The following is a 17,795-nucleotide window of genomic DNA, read 5'->3' as shown; positions in this document are numbered from 1 at the left end:
TACATGCTGTACTTCCTTTTTCTACAGTGGGGCTTGAATTCCATCCCCAGTCCATCAAAGCACTTAACCACATACTTAATTTTAAGTATGTAAAAAGTCCCACTGACTTACATTGGTACCCAACCATAACTCGGCTTTAGGTGCTGTCTACACAGCAGGAAGCTGAAGGAAGAACACTCTTCCTTCAACTTCCCTTACTTCTTGTAAAATGAGGGTTACAGGAGTCAGAGTAAGAAGTCATCCAGCTCAACATTATTTCAAAATAAAAGTCTGTAGTATAGACATGCTCCTTGTTATTTTGGAATAAAGTCAGTTATTCCAAAATAATGCTACAGTTACGTCTTACTCTACTTTTTTCCAGTCAAATCTCATTTAATTTTGTGATGATTAGTTATATTCATTTAAATTCATCACCACTTTTCTTTATAAATCCATTCTGACTTTGACCAATCTGTATATATAAAACTTCTCTTGTTTTATCCCTAGTAAACGTTCTAGTAGAAAGGTCTGACTTGAACTTTTTAACATCTCAATATTTAAAGTGACCTTTTAAAATATTGGTACCATGTTCAGTTTTTTTAGTCCCTCATCCTATTTCCAGTGATGTTGTCCAAATTCTTATTGCTACTTTTTAATTAGCTTGATACCTCTTAAAATCCTGTAAAAGATGCTACAGCATTAATTTCCCTACTGACACATTCTTCCATCTTTCGCATATCCAACCCACCAAAGGTCTGAACCATGTTCCCATTAAGGTGCACACTTGAGCAGAGAAGCACAAAAAATTCTTCCCTGGATCACCTCCTCCGGAGAGCTACGCAGCAGCACTCATGGGGCGGGCAGGGACAGCTGAGATGGCATGGTAGGGAGCTACTGGGGCGGGGGCCCAGGACCTGCTGCAGCTGCGTGGCGTGGGGGAGGCCTGCTCATGAAGGTTAGGTCCATCAATGGCTATTAGCCAGAATGCGTAGGAATGGTGTCCCTAGCCTCTTGTTTCTCTGGAAGTGGGTGACAGAAGGTATCATGTGAGGATTACCTGTTGTGTTCCCTCCCTCTGGGGCATCTGGTATTGGCTACTGTCAGCAGGCAGGATACTGGGCTGGATGGACCTCTGGTCTGACCCAGTATGGCCATTCTGTGGTAGCTAGGACTGCCATGTGGAAGGGAGGGCCAGAGCCTGTTCTGGCAGCTGAGAATGGGACCTGCCTCATGGAGCAGGTGTCTGCTCCAGTGGCCAGGAACAGGACATGCCGCATGGCGGGGGTGGGAGCTGTCTCCTCCAGCAGCCAGAACTTGTGTGTTAATAAATTGGGTGGCACACATCCAAACTAGCACACATGACCTCAATATTGGTGCACAAGCCAAAATTACTCCATTCATGGTTGGAAAATCTTAGAGGGAACGCTGGTCTTAACCCATAGTAGGATACCTGAGAGGTATCTTCTTTTATGATCTATCCTTGAGTCTAGCCTCCATTTTCTCTCATCAATATCACCTGCTCTTCAAGACTTTCCACTCTGATGAGCTTTAACTTCATAATTCCTTTTCAGAAAAGCTGCTTTGAGATCCTTTATGAAACATTTTATAACCCATGTAATGCTGATTTTCTTTGGAGATGTCTGAGTCAAAATACTTGTCTCTGTCTCCTCTGAATATACTATTTAATTCTCTTTTATTTATTGCTCAGTAGGTTTTTTTCACTCTCAGCTGTAATGTTTTGTTATGGAAGATGATTTAAAAGTTGCAACTTGCTAACTAGACACATAAATCTATGCCCCAAGTTTGTAAAGACTTATGCATGTGCTTAAAATTAACCACTTTCTGAAGTATGCAAAATAAGATTCTTCATGGTAAATACACACAATTTAACACATACATGGATTAATAGATTTTTACAGTCAGAAGGAACTATTATGATGATCTAGACTGATCTTCTGCATAACACAGGCCATACAATCTAAACCAGTAATTTCTGCATCATGCCCATTAACATTTTGAAATATAGTATCTCTTTTAGAAAGTTATCAAGACTTGATTTAAACACTTGATGTGATAGAGAATCTATCTCATTTCTAGGCTAGCTGTTTAAATTATTAATTATCCTCACAGTCAAAAAATTGTGCCTTATTTCTGGTCTGAATTTGTTTAGTATCAGATTCTTATAATTAGATCTCATTATGCCTTTTTCTCATAAATTACAGGAGTGTCTACCTTAAGATATCTCTTCCCCAAGTAGATTTTTGCAGACTGTGACCAAGTCAACTCTTAACCCTCTCTTGGAGAAACTAAACAGACTTAGCTTGTTAAGTTTCAAAGGGTACATCTACACAGCAGAGGAAAAGTTGAATTAAGCTACACAACTTGAGCTACATCAACTGTGGAGCTTCAGTCGAAATAGCTAGTTTCAGCTTTTGGCGTTGTCTACAAAGCAGGAAGTCCGAGGAAGAGCACTCTTCCTTCGACTTCCCTTACTCCTCGCAAAATGAGGGTTACAGGAGTCAGAGTAAGAAGTCCTCCAGCTCAACATTATTTTGACATTATGTCGAAATAACTGCTTGTAGTGTAGACGCAGACTATGTTATTTCAAAATAACATCAGTTATTCTGAAATATTACATACCCAAACTGTGAAATATGTTTTTCAGGCCTCAGATCACTGTTTATCTTTCCTGAGTCCTTTCCAATTTGATACATCTATTAATGGGATTATCTGATGGAATTGTCAGCAACAAAAGGAGACTGAATTTGATGGCCCAGGAAGACCTACCAGTCCTTTTTGAAGTACGGCCACCAAAATTGGATACCGTACTCCAGTAATGATCTCACCAAAGCCACATACAGGGGTAATACAACCAACCTGAGTTGAAGAGAATATTAATTTATGAAAATTGGAAGTTCATCCACAGAGTTAAATATTCTTTAAAAAAAATCTCTTCCGACATGCCCCTATAGTTTTAGATACCCAAGAATCCTTTAAAAAACAGACCTGATGTTTTTGAGAAATAATCAGCTCATTCTGTTCCTGAAGTCTCTGCCCTAGCTCTTCTATCCTTTTCTTATAGAAGATATTACTTGCATTTAGGTCCGCTGTCATTGATGATTTAAGCTTCTCAATCTGTGACAGTAGCTAGAAAACGAACAGTTGAAAAGCAACTCGTAAATATTTCATATAATATTTTATTATGTTGTTTAGCCAAGCAAGGTTTTGGTTCAAATTCTTTTCTTTATAGTCCTGGGTAAATGACCTTCTCTAGGGTGTCCCCATCTAGTCTACTCTAGCAACTCCCTGTTCTGGACTTTCCCCGCTTGACTAGAGCACCCACCTTTTAGCCCCCTCCCCTCACCTTCCTATTGTGCATAATTACCAGGGGAGGAGAAGCAGGGCTACTTTAGTACTCATGGCCTCCATAATCCCTTCCCTCTCACTTCAAGGTTTAAGCACTCTGTCACACCATAATTCAAGAAAGTACTTAAGGATGTGTGACTCCAGTAGGACTCATGCATATGTTGCAGTGCCTCCCTGGACAGGGGATGCTTTTTCTGAATCAGGGCCTATATCATTTTTCATTTACACACAGATTATTAAAAACACAGAAAGGAATGTGCATATATATTATGGACATGCTCTGAAAGTAAGACCTATAGGGAAATATTATAACTAGATAAAGAAAATTATTTACAGTTACCCATGGTAGCAAATAATGCTATTTTAGGAAGAATAGATGGGAATCTTGGCAATGAACACCATGGGCTTGATTCAGGATCAGAACCCTGATCCTGACTGCTATCTCTGGGCACCAGCGTAAAAGAAATAGAGAAATAAATAAATAATGCTACATAATAAAATAATGTATTTTGAGCATAAATTCTTAATATCTATGATTTCTAATCTACCAGATGTTGTAAACTATATTAGTAGCATTGAAAAAGTTAGGTGTTTGTTTTCATTTCACTTGCTTTAAAACAGGTTATTGGTATAAACATACTGCTAATGCAATCTTACCTGGCACCTTTCTTTTTCATGTTCTTGATGAAGGGCTTGTATTCTGGAAGTCCACTTACTCTCCTAAAAGGAAAGTAAATGCTCATTTGAATTAAAATTGGTTAATAATGACCCTGAGTTATATCAGCATAAAAGATTATTAATATTTCAGTAACCCCTTCTGAAAGACTTAAACAGTATTTTAGTATCTCATATGATATGTAATTGTTATATATTATTAGTCATATTGGAAATTATATATTCATAGGATCTTGAATATGTAAGCTCAGTCTCTCAGTAGACAAAATACAAAGTTACTATGATATATTTCATTTTGCTAATACAGTAACAAACATATGAGTAGTCTTTTTCTAAATAACATAAATTCAAACACTGGTTCTTTATAGTGACAATGAAATAAAATACCTTAACTTGAGAAAGATAGAATGTACTTCCCTTTGTAGGAGGAAATGAACAAATTCCACCATTTCTTCATTTAAATGAAGATGGGAACCCATCATTAAAAGTTTCTAACATCTCAGAGTTTCTTATCACTTGTTCAATTTTAAATGTATTTTTCCAAAGCAACACTGAGATCAAGGAGGTACAAATGATTTCTTCTGCCAATTAAAGACACCCAGAACATAGTGGGCATGGGTCAGAATCCAGGACAAGTGTCTAAATCGCTCTTCGGAAAGTTAAGCTGGGAATAATTTCCATTAAAGAAATTACTAATAGTATTAAGCAGATAGCAGTGAATCCAATAAGAAAGTTAAGTAGAAAATGAGAATTTCAGAAATTTTTTAATCTGAATTTTGCATTCTTATTTGTAGAATGACAAACACAAAAGACGATCAGTAGTGATCACTATACTGTATGTTCATCTTTACATCAGAATACTACCTGTTTTTCAAGAAGTTCAATCACATTCTGATAATCCTGATCATTCTGTGGTCTCTCTTCCATAAATTCACAGCTGTCTTTTAAAGTGCCCAAATTGGATTTCATTTGCATATTGGACTTTTGTAAATCTAACAATTGCTAAGAGGGAAAAAAATCTATTAAAAATCCAGCATATAGTTAAAGAAATTATTATAGGATTTCAGTTTAATATGCAATTTAATTTAAATTATAACTGTTTAAAATTGAGGTAATCCCCATAATCATTTTTAAGCAGCAAAGCATTTATCACATTTACTGTGATTATAGGGACACAGGTTAGGAACTAGCACCAACAAAATAGAAGCAGTTCTAATAAACTCTCACACATCTTTTCTGGTGTGCCTGGACGCTCACAGATTTATCCATAATCAGAACACTGGGAAATACCACTTTTGACCTTTCTGACAACACCCTATGCAGGCAGTTCTTCTCCCTCAGGACCTTGCTATAGAGGTTATTCCTCCTCTTACAAATCATTCATAAACACCTAATCTTGGTAGGCAGCAATAATAAAATATTAACCAACTAGAAAACAAGAACTATATGGATGAGGATTAAGTAAAGAATGACCTGCAACTTGTAGGCAGGAATCCTTCATACAAATAAGTGCAATTCATAAAAAAATGAAAACATCTTGGAATTAAGGAGACAATACCAAAATATAACCATTAAATTAATATTTTAAATGTTTTATATAAGAACAATTCTTATAATATTAACAGCATGACTCTGACCTCTTTTGTAAAAAGCTTTGAAATCTGATGATGGAAAAATTATGAGAGATATTATTACTATATGTTTCAAATAATAAACCAAGATAATTTCCTTACAGATAATATTAACAGAAATTCCGTATTTAAATCACTTACATTCTCTAATGCAGTATTCTTTGCAGCTAATTCTTTAAATTCCCTCATAAACATCTCTTTCACTTTCTCTATTTCATCAGCCAATCTCTCTTTTTCTTCCTCTTTCCATTTATGAAAAGATTGCATAATTTCTTCTTCTTTTGATCTTTGAAGTTCATATTCCTGAAATTATTTTAAAATGTTACTCTAAGAATTCTCTCACTCTCTTCCCACATGTAAAACAATGCAACATGAAACATGGAAAAGATAATAGATAAGCTTTGTGAGCCAAATGATAATTTCCATAATATATTGTGATATAAATTTTTAAATCAGAACTTCTAAGTGGAACCAACTATTTGAACCAATTTTTTCATTCTTTAAATAAACAATTTCAGCTCCTCCAGGCACTTATGTAAATAAAGGGATTTTGCCTAAAAATTATATCATATTCCTCTCTTAACCCTCAAACTGTAAGTTTTTTGTTTTGCATTTATCACACAATGCTGTCCTTAACTTTTGTTTGAAAAAGTCAATGAGAAGTTCTGCCTAAAACCAAAGGGAATGATATAGCCAGTTTCTGTCAAATATATAGAAATTAATTCAAGTTTAAAAGCAAAAATAACCACAAGAGTTTAAGGCTACAAAGTCTAACCAATTTGCATAAATTACAGCCTTGTAACAACATATTCATATTACCTGGCTGACTTTTGCTTACATGTTCCGAATCTAAAAGTGGGTTAGAAAGGAATTTTTCCTCAGATCCAGTTGGCAGTAACCTGGAGGAGATTTCACATTTCCCTGCAGCATGGAGTGTGAGATACTTGCTGGTACTATTTCGGGTGCATCTCAATCAATGCCCTACACCACTGGCCCATCTTGGCCACTCCTATTCTATGTTTGTGGAACATAATAGTTTAGTCTCCCGTGGTCTCTAATGAATTGCTCTAATTTCAGCTACTGGGATTAATATATAGGCATTGGCTTTTACTGGTGGCTAGTGACATACAGGAGGTCAGACTAAATAATTTGGTGGTTCCTTCTGGCCTTAAATTAAAATAAATATGAGTCAACGAAGAAAAACAATTGCAAAAAAAAAGCAAACATCATTCTGGGATATACTGTTGTAAGCAAGACATGAGAAGTAATTCTTCCACTCTACCTATTAGGTCTCTACTGGAGGACTATGTTCAGTTCTGGGTGCCACATATCAGGAAAGACATGGACACATTGCAGAAAGTCCAGAGAAGAGCAACAAAAATGATTAAAGATTTAGTAAAAATGACCTATGAGGGAAGACTGAAAAAACTGCATTTAGTCTGGAGAAGACTGAGAGTAGAAATGATAACAGTCTTCAAGTACATAAAAGGTTGTTACAAGGGGGAGAGAGAAATACTATTCTCCTCAACCTCTGAGCACAGGACATGAAGCAATGGGCTTAAATTGCAGCAAGGGATTTTGGTTGGATGTAAGGAAAAAACTTCCCATCAGGGTAGGTAAACAAAGGAATAAATTCCCTAGGGAGATTGTGGAATCTCCATTATTAGAGATTTTTTAAAAGCAAGTTAGACGAACACGTGTCAGGAATGGTCTATATGCAGGGCCCTACCAATTTTACAATCACAGGATTTTAAAAATTGGAAATTTCATTATTTCAGCTATTTAAATCTAAAATTTAATGGTGTTATGACTACAAGGGTTCTGACCCACAAAGGAGCTGTACGGGGGAGTCACAAGATCTACTGTATAATTGACAGAGTTTAAGCTTCAGTCTGTGTATCTGTCTGTGAGTCTGTTTGTTCAAGAACTCCTCCTAACTGGTAAAAGCAAGGGCCACCAAATTTGGTATGCAGCTTCTTTCTATCATGACTTAAAGCAAGGTCAGAGTTTGATTGTGACAGGACAATGGAATGTTCCTGGAATTTGACTGTTTCTCATAAAATGGAATGGGAGGGGTCTGGTAGGAGGGACAGTTATACTGGAGAATTACCATAGGGGGACAGCAAAGGACCAGAGATGGGGAGCAGGGCAGCTATAACCCCATTTGGCGAACAGGGGCAGAGGTGGAGAAAAGGACGGTTATCTATTATATATTTCACAGTTTGTGTATCTGTTAGTATCTTTGTCCCCCAGGCGGGGGACATGCATTCCTCCTTCGGTTGTGCCTGCTGCAGCAGTTATGGACAAGTGCTTTTCACTTAGCCCCAAGTTGCTGTGGTGACAGAGGGATGGGGGTGTCCTCTCTCCCCAAGGCAGCCTGAGTACTGAACCCCTCATTCCATCCCAAAACAATCATTTAAATGAAGAAAAGCAAACCTTATTTGAGTTAAGGACCTGAGCAATGCTGGATAAGTATTCTAATTATTGTATGCAAGACTTGTGGTACTGATACACCCTTTTCTTCGCTGCTGTTGGTGGTGGTGCTGCCTTAGGAGCTGGGCAGATGGAGAGTGGTGGCTGTTGGCCAAGAGCCCACCTCTTAAGGCAGAGTTGTCATTGGCAGCAGAAGTGCAGAAGTGAGGATGATATGGGATGGGGTATTATCCAGATCTACCCTTGCAATCATTGTCTTGACTTAGCTGCTAATAACACTGAGCCAAACAGTTTGTCAGAGCTGGGCGCCTGGCCACCATCTTCCTCTTTCCAGCCACCAGCTGCTGCTCTTTTGCCTCTGCTGAAGGCAACACAGAAGTAAGAGTGGCAATACTGCAGCCCCCTAAAATAAGCTTGCAACCCTCTCTCCCCTCCCTCCCCCGCCCGCAGTTTCCTTTTGATCAAGACCGCAGTTTGAAAAATGATGGTCTCTACCATGAAATCTGTATAGCAGAGGGTAAAGCACACAAAGGAGCTTTCATGGTCCATGATGTATTATTCATGGTTGTTCATTTGGTAGGGCCCTAACTCTATAAAGCTTAGGCCTACCGTAAGTCCAGGGAACTGGACTAGATGACCTCTTGAGATCCCATCCAGTCCTATGGTTCTATGGCTCTGTGGGTTGGATTGTTACTATGTTATAAGGCAAGTTATAACCCAACATTAATGAAACACATTACCAGAGACTAGCATATAATTAATCCACCAAACCCAGCAAAAAAAAAGCAAAAATAATAGCAGTGAATAATCATCATTCCCTTGATGTGGAATCCTATGAAACCCACATTTATACAGGAAGAGTTCAGTTGCCCTTACAACTTTGAGAAAAATAACAAATATTTGAGTGTATAAGGCTAAACTCTGGCTATCAGTAAAAGTAGTTGTCACTCATATATACTGATGGTATGGAAGTGGGAATTTGAAATCTCAGGCTTGACAGACATTCAACTTCAAGTTTTTGTGTTTTTTTTAACTCAGTACTTGGAGAACAGTGACCCAAAAAGCAATTGCCATCGGGTAGCTTTTCATTGCTTACTGTATATGAAACAAACTGGTGGACTCAGTGTTGTTAGCAGTCAAGTCAAGACAATGATTGCAAGGTTAGTAGAAATGGCAGACACAAACCATAATGAGAAAGAGTTCTCTGCTCTTCTATACTAGCAAGGATACTTTGAGGCTTGTACATTCATGTTGAGGCAACTGATAGATATGAATAATGCCCTAAGAAGGATTGGAAGTCCCCTAACCTCCATGTTGCTATCCTGGAACTCCTCCTCAGAAATAAGGTCTTCTTGTTTCATATGATGTGGATCATGCTGAGCAGACTCCTCCCCCACACACACACTTTTCTGGTGTCAGTAGGGGGCTACTGTGGTGAGATGCAGGCCCCTAATTCAGTATTATTTCTATTCCCACGCAATATGGCTTGTCAGAACTACACAAAGAGGTGGGGGAAGGGCAGCACATTGAGCAAAAACCTCACTGTTAGGGCAATACTGGAGTGGAGTAGGAAGGGGATTTCTTGCTTTTCCTCCATGATATTTCTAGGCTTTCATACTGCTTCTGCCACTCCATGAGAAGTCTGGAGCTAACTAAGGCCCAGAAATTAAGATATCACTTCACAGAATAGATGCTAGCTGTAGGTACCCAATAAGAGCATGATAACCAGGCAAGTTTTGTGAGCCTACTGATGGAATCAGGAATGGCACAAAATGTATAATTTGGGGGTGGTTGGCACCTGCAGAGTGATGAAAGAGAGAATACACACCCAACATACACTGCATCATAGGAACTAGACTGCCACCTTCTGGTGATAAAGCTTATTTTAGCCCATTTCTATTGCTTTCTATTAAGTAACTTCCTTTCATGGAAAATTTTCTACTTAATTTGTAAGTACAGTCAGGTGGATTTTACTGAAGTGGGTAAAATTATTCAATAAATCAAAGTATGTTCTATTATTCTACTCACTATCCTTGGGCGTTACATATTAAATGCTACTTTTCTTTCTCAGTATAACTGCATAACTGCCATTGTTTCAAAAGTATAAATAAACAGAGGACTGAATAGATAAACTTTTTGTGATTTTCTAATGATTAAGTTAAAATATTTACCTGTAGAAATGACATGTTATTAAGTGCATATTGGGAGCTTCATTAAATTATGATCCTAAGCATTTTGTAATAGCAGTGACCTAATTATACAGGAAAACCCACTACTCTCGTTTTTGAAGTATTCTGATTTGACAGACTATACATTCTGCTGCAGCTTCAAGTAATATTTTAAATTCATATTAATTTAAAAATGAAAATAAGTCAAGCTATCGAGTCAATATCATTTGTGCTATTTAATTTGATATTAAAAACAATATATTTTATTTCTTCCCCTTACATTTTCAGTTTTTATACGCTGCAGAGTTTTGTACCAAACAGTCAAAACTTCATTCTAGAAGTTCTCAAGGGAGCATGACTGTTTAAGTAAAAGACAGAAAAGATTTCTGGCACCTAGCAAGGTATAGGAGATAATTTAGGGTTGCAAGATAAGTACATTATAGCAGGAAATGGTTAACAATCATACTAAAAACTAATGTCACAGGGTTTCAGAACGGAGTGAGGGAAGTTCACATGTCTCTAGAGCTACTGTTCCATGCAGTCTGCAGATTCAAGCAGCTATCCCTTACACAGTTTTTAAAATTCTCAATACAGGCAGTCCCCGGGTTACGTACAAGATAGGGACTGTAGGTTTGTTCTTAAGTTGAATCTGTATGTAAGTCGGAACTGGCGTCCAGATTCAGCCGCTGCTGAAACTGACCGCCAGTTCTGACTTACATACAGATTCAACTTAAGAACCCCAAGCTTCCCCAAGTCAGCTGCTGCTGAAACTGATGAGCGCTGATTCCAGGAAGCCTGGGGCAGAGCAACTCTGCCTCGGGCTTCCTGTAGTCAGCGCTGGTCAGTTTCAGCAGCGGCTGACTTGGGGATGCCTGGGGCAGAGCAGCTGGGGTGCTGCTGGGTTGCTCCAGTAGCACCCCTCGGCGCTACTGGACCAACCCAGCAGCACCCCAGCTGCTCTGCCCCAGGTGTCCTGATTCAGCCACTGCTGAAACTGACCAGCAGCGGCTGAATCAGGACCTGGGGCAGAGCAGCTGGGGTGCTGCCAGGTTGGTCCAGTAGTGCCCAGAGCGGGTGCTGCAGGACCAATCCGCAGCGCCCCAGCTGCTCTGCTCCAGGGTCCAAAACAAAAGCCTGGTCTGCTGGGGGGGGGCACAGTATCCGCGCCCCCCCCCCAGCAGACCAGGGACACGGGGAGCAGAGCAGCAGCGGCAGCGGGGTGCCGCGCCTCTGAGGCTTTGCTCTGGCAAAGTCTCAGAGGCACGGGACCCCCCCCCACGGCTGCGGCTTCAGTCCCGGTGCCTGTGGTCTGCTGGGGACGGTCCCCAGCAGACCACAGGCACCGGGTCTCAAGCGGCAGAAGCGCGGGAACCCGCCCGGTGCCCCTGGTCTGCTGGAGACGGTCTCCAGCAGACCAGGGGCACCGGAGCAGCTTACGAACGGGGCTTTCTCGCCCCGGAGCTCGCAGGTAGCAATCCGCTACCTCGACCTCCGGGGCGAGAAAGCCCCGTTCGTAAGTGCGGATCCGACATAAGTCGGATCCGCGTAAGTCGGGGACTGCCTGTACAATCATAGGGCTAGAAATTTAATTTAAAAATCAAAGTTTAAATTCATGAGGAAATTATGTAGTAAATTCTTGCATCTGCAAATTCATGATATATATGAGTACTATATCAATCAAGTAATAAATTAATAAACGTAGTACCAACCGTGTTAGAAATTATGAAATTGCAAAATATGAATATACATATTTACAACTGGAGACCAGGTGATTCAGGGAATTGGTACTGTGGTAAATATGAGTCAACAGTGTGACACTGTTGCAAAAAAAACCCCAAACATGATTCTGGGATGCATTAACAGGAGTGTTGTAAGCAAGACACGAGAAGTGATTCTTCTGCTCTACTCTGCACTGATTAGGCCTCAGCTGGAATATTGTGTCCAATTCTGGTCACCACATTTCAAGAAAAATGTGGAGAAATTGGAGAAGGTTCAGCAAAGATCAACAAAAATGATTAAAGGTCTAGAAAACATGACTTATGAAGGAAGACTGAAAGAATTGGGTTTGTTTAGTTTAGAAAAGAGAAGATTGAGAGGGAACATGATAGGCTATGTCTAGACTGCAGAGCTTTCCTGACATACTGCGTCCAAGGAACGTGTCTGCTTTTTAGGAACAGTTTCAGAAAAAGCAGACGTTTTCTTTTGGTATTTCTGTATATACGAACTAGGGGCCACCAAATGAAACTAATGGGCAGCAGATTTAAAACAAATAAAAGGAAGTTCTTCACACAGCACATAGTCAAGCTGTAGAACTCCTTGCCTGAGGAGGTTGTGAAGGCTAGGACTATAACAGGGTTTAACAGAGAGCTAGATAAAGTCATGGAGGTTAAGTCCATTATTGGCTATTAGCCAGTATGGGTAAGGAATGGTGTCCCTCACCTCTGTTTGTCAGAGGGTGGAGATGGATGGCAGGAGAGAGATCGCTGGATCATTACCTGTTCAGTTCACTCCCTCTGGCACACTTGGCACTGGCCACTGTCAGCAGACAGGGTACTGGGCTAGAAGGACCTTTGGTCTGACCCAGTATGGCCATTCTTATGTTCTTATTCCTTTCAGTGAGAGGAATAAATGATGTTCCGAAAGAAGAGTTTTTTCCAAAATTTGGCCCCATGTAGATGGGCCAAATTTCGGAAAAGCCTCTTTTGGAAAAAAAGCGGAAAAAGATATGCAAATTGCACTTTGCAATTTGTGTATCTTTTCCCGACTTTTCTCTGCAGTGTAGACATAGCCACAACAGTTTTCAAGTACAGCTCAGACCTCCCTTGTCCAGCAACCTTGGGACTTGAGTGGTCCTGAACAATGGAGTTTCCCGGATGAGGGGAGGTCAAGGCTTCCAACCTGGCTGTAGGCTCGGCTCCCAGTTGAGTCTGCGCTCCCTGCCACCTGCCGCTGCCTCCAGTCTCACACCATGCCAGGCCTGGCCTGGCCAGGGCTGCATCACCCACTGCACCAGCCCCGGACAGGGGCCGGCCTTGCTGCCTCTAAGGGGCTGTGCCCCCCCCTGCTCAGAGCCAGCCCGGGCTATGAGCCCAGCTGACTCTAGCCCTGGCTGGGCTAAGCTCCCTGCTGCCAGCCCCAGCTGGAACTGCGCTCCTGCACCATGCCAGCCCAGGCCAAGGCTGTACTAGCCCTGGATACCTCCAGCCTTGACTGAGGCTGCTCTCTTTACCGCCAGCCCTGGCCAGGGCTGTGCTCTCCACCCTCCTGGGGCTGGGTTCCTCACTGCCAGCCCAGCCTGGGCTGTGCTTTTGAACCTGGACAGCCGGGGCTTGCTGGTCCAACAGTATTTGTGGTCCTGTCAGACCACAGATGTTGCCGTATCAGACTGTCCCAGATTTTAGAGATTCAACCTGTATCTAAAAGGGTGTTATAAGCAGGAGAGTGAAAAATTGTTCTCCTTGACCTCTGATGATAGAACAAGAAGCAATGGGCTTAAATTGAAGCAAGGGAGGTTTAGGTTGGACATAGAAAAAACTTTCTAACTGTCAGGGTGGTTAAACACTGGACTAAATTGCCTAGGGAAGTTGTGGAATCTCCATTATTGGAGATACTTAAGAACAGGTTGGTTAGACGTCTATCAGGGATGATCTAGATCAGGGCTATTCAACTTTGGAAACCCCACGGTCACAATGATACTCACAGCACATGCCGAGGGCCATAACTTAAATGTGATTGCATATTCATGAAAATACATATTCAAATATATGCAAATAGCTCTTTTCACACTGATGGGCATGATTATAAAGATTAAGGCAAGACTACACAACACACAGGCCCCATTTAAGTCAGTTCTGCTGATATTAATAAAACGCAGTATTTACACGAATTCACCCATATGACAGCACTTTTAATGAGCAATGAAAGTCCAGGAATTTAACTACTAAAACACATATCAACAGAAGACCATTATATTGACTTGCCATTGTGGAGCGTGTTCCCAGTGCCGGCCATGTTCAAAGGATGCCACTTGTGGGCCGCATGTTGAGCCCCGTGTAAACCCAAACCACACTGCAGGCCTCAAACAAATGGGCTGCGTGTTGAGTAGCCCTGGTATAGATAGTGTTTGGTCCTGCCATGAGGGCAGGGTACTGGACAGGGCAGGGTACTGGACCTGTCAAGGACCCTTCCAGTTCTACTATTCTATGCTTAATACAATTCTTTTCATAGAGAAAAAAACAAGCAATAGTAGAGCTTTAAAGGGCTTAAGATAAAATGTAAATCTTCCCACCTTCACGCCACTTTTCCCACAAATAATGCCCCGTATTCTGCCTGTTTTCTCTCTCTATTGTCTCCCCAGCCTCATTTATATAAGCTGATTACTCTTTATTTAAATAAATCCTGTAACCAGAATAGCTATTTTTATTCAGGGTTTGTATTCATATTTATCTTACTATTAAATAGAATGGAAAAGGGACAGAGGGAAAGTGAGGCCAGCAGCAGGATTCCAGGGTCTCCCCATTCTGTTGTAAGAGAAGCTAGTTCTGTAAAAAATGATGGTGTGTCTGGTAGGATAGAAAATGTTTTCTCCCACTGAAGAGAGGGATATCTGGGGTGATAATGCGGGTGACAGTGGCAGAATGTAATCAACCAGCCACTCCACAATCCACATTTCTGTCTCCCTGCTTTCCCCTAGGGCTCAGGCTCCTCTCATGACAGCCTGAATACTGTCAGGGAAAAGAGCTAGAAAGGGGCTTCATGCCAGTGTAAGCACTAATTTCAGCACTAATCTCTAAGCAACTCCCTTGCTTAGATTCCTGTACCTTAAAAGAATGTGTTTTGAGTACACCAAGGTGTCCGTGATGGACTTCTGGGATTGCTGTGTATTCTGTGCCATAAAGAAAACAATGCTTTCGCTGCATGAGCCATCTGTTCAAACACATCACTTTGAGCCATCAAATATGGACAGACTGGCTAGCATATACAGCAGATGCTCACATTAGTTCAGTTCCGCTATGCTGACATGAGACATTTTCTTCAGCAACCTATGATCAAGATTCATATTGCTGGGAATCAGAACCATCTTCTTATGCAAGCTTTTCATCATGGTTGATTTATTTAAATATAACAGGCTTTGAGTTACTATGACTGTTAGGCTGAAACATTGCCACTCACTTCCAAGAGTATCTGACCTCACAGATCCAGGGTAATACAGGTAATACAGATCCAGGGTAATACATATCAAAAGCTGGGCAGCAGCATCTCTAGGAAAGAGGGCTTCACGTCAAATTTTCTTTAAAACAGAATATTTTAAAATTTCACTCTAATAATGTAAAGGTAAGATAAAGCCCAAATTTAGGCCTGGTCTACACTGGGAGTTTAGATCAAAATTAGCCACATTAGGTCAATTTTCTAAACAATGAGTCCACACCACCAAGCCATTTAATCGTCTTTAAGGGCCATTAAAGTTGATTTCCGTACTTCTGCTTTCACCTTGCATGGCTGACTTTGCGGCAGTACAGATGCAATGTTCTGAAAGTCTAAGTTCTTGGCCTCTGGGATGTGTCCCACAGTGTCCCTCAGTGCACATAAAAATGTATTATGCACATGGGTGGAAAAAATCTTCACGTGAATGGAAAAGATTATAGGGAACATTGATTGCGACCCCTCAAGGGGTCCTGACCACCTGTTTGAGAACCTTTGCTAGAAAGAAATCTGACTAAGGCAATGTCTGCACTAGCGAACTTACAGTGGCACAGCTGTACTGATACAGCTGAGCTGCTGTAAAATCGCTCAGGTTGCCACTGTATGCTGATGAGAGAGAGGTCTCCCACCAACATAGCACTGTCCACACCAGCGCTTCTGCTGGCATAACTGCTGAGTGACATAAGTTATACCGATAAAGCAGTAGTGTAGACATGGCCTAAGGATAGATCTACTCGATAGGTGAGAGATTTAATTCCCACCTTTGTTAGATATACACATATCAGCTCTGCTCAAACTAGCATCTAAAAATAGGCAAGTGGCTTCGGTGAAATGGCAGCAGTTTGGACTAGTAGCCTGAATACAATTCTGCCTGAATCTCTGGGTTCGTATTCAGTAGCTAGCCTAAGCCACTGCAGCTACAACCCTGTCTTTAGGCATTATCTCAATTAGGTGTTCAAAAACCTGGGAATTGCACCTCCCAGCTGTTGTGTAGATATTCATACCTATTGCTCTATACAGTAAAGGAGGAAAGGAGCCTTTGAATCTAAAATACCCTCAATTATTTTTTTCCAAAGGTTGCACTCCCCTTGTTGCCTTGGCATAACCTCTTACAAGAAACAACTATGGGTTCTACTTTGAGGTCTGCAGTAAAAGTAAAGGGAACTTTATAATGAAGTTATGCAGAAGAAAGTTACCAAACATTTAAGAAAGGTAGAACAACTTATAATGCAATTTTAAAAATCAAATTACATTTATAAAAATTAGACAGAGATTGGTCTATATCTCTGCATGTCTTATTTAAAAGCCAATTCCACACTGCCCTTTGTTCAGAGAATGCACTCCTTGAAGTTATCTGCTAGGTCTATATCCTCTAAAAACTCACTTCTCTTGTGATATCTACAAGATAGCAGATTGTATTTATTTGAAAAGAAACAAAAAATGTAAGATTATTTGGAAATATCCGAAATTATCAAGTTGTGCAGTAGCTTAACTATGTAACTGCATTATCTTTTTATTTGTTTGTAATACCTATCCCCTCTTCCAGCTTTATGAATGCTGTTGAAATCAAAATTAAAAATAGTAATAAATAAAGTTCTTGCATGTAACTACTTACTAAAGCTATCTTACTGCTTTTACATTTTTTCACTTTCCCACTTTTGCTTCATCTCTTATCAACCCTCCACAATGGCTGAGGTTGCCTACTGCTTCAAGATTACTAAAAGGCTTTGTCTGGCTGCTTACCTAGGGTTCAAAGTTCAACACACCAACTGAAGTGATATTATTTGTATCTTCCTACCATTACTTTCCCATCTTTCTCTCCCCTTCCGTAAGCTGTTGTCTCATGTCTTGCCTATGTTGGACTGTAAGTTCTCATGGTAAAGAACATCTTACTGTTTATAAAACACCATGTAAATTTACAGCGCTATATCTAGCATGTGTCCAATCACCATGGTGTCTAGGTACTAAATGGTATTTTAAATAAGAAATAGTACTATAATACCCTGCAGTCTATCAGCTCTGAAAAGACCTTTTTGCCATCTAATGACTGGCAGGTGCTAATAGCAGCAGTGCCTTTAATACTAGTTCCAAAATACATACAAGAAGGGATAGTGGGAGGTAATGGGGTTTTAAAAATTGTAGGAGGAGCTGTACCTAATGCTGACGTGGCACAAGAACAATGCTGCTGAACAGAAAAATCCTATTTAAGGTTTCAGTTTCATTCAGTTCTAGTCACCTCATTTGTGAGCTCAATGAGCACATTTCAGAATGTTGATTCTTGTAGGAGAGTGTTTCTTAAACTGTATTGCATGGCACACCAGTGTGCCGCGAGGCAGTCAGA

The 17,795-nt window shown here is 40.5% G+C and overlaps 1 protein-coding gene across 6 annotated transcripts in view; it reads right to left on the bottom strand.

The window, feature by feature from the left end:
* Positions 1-17,795, bottom strand: part of DZIP1 (DAZ interacting zinc finger protein 1) — a 75,949-nt gene that overhangs the window by 37,678 nt on the left and 20,476 nt on the right. For 5 of the 6 annotated variants that reach the window (XM_014576038.3, XM_025187268.2, XM_075918812.1 and 2 more), the window contains 4 exons: positions 5,793-5,954; positions 4,885-5,022; positions 4,003-4,065; positions 2,986-3,126 (listed from right to left, as the gene is read on the bottom strand). In XM_014576038.3, coding sequence (XP_014431524.2) covers positions 2,986-3,126; positions 4,003-4,065; positions 4,885-5,022; positions 5,793-5,954 — 504 coding nt within the window. The remainder of the gene's footprint in view (positions 1-2,985; positions 3,127-4,002; positions 4,066-4,884; positions 5,023-5,792; positions 5,955-17,795) is intronic. The other variant, XM_075918814.1, reaches the window with a different exon arrangement.

This window comes from Pelodiscus sinensis, chromosome 1 (genome assembly GCF_049634645.1).
Source record: "Pelodiscus sinensis isolate JC-2024 chromosome 1, ASM4963464v1, whole genome shotgun sequence".
Classification (NCBI taxonomy): Eukaryota; Metazoa; Chordata; order Testudines; family Trionychidae; genus Pelodiscus; species Pelodiscus sinensis.
The sequence above is the reverse complement of the archived record's forward strand: the minus strand, read 5'-3'. Positions and strand labels throughout refer to the sequence as shown.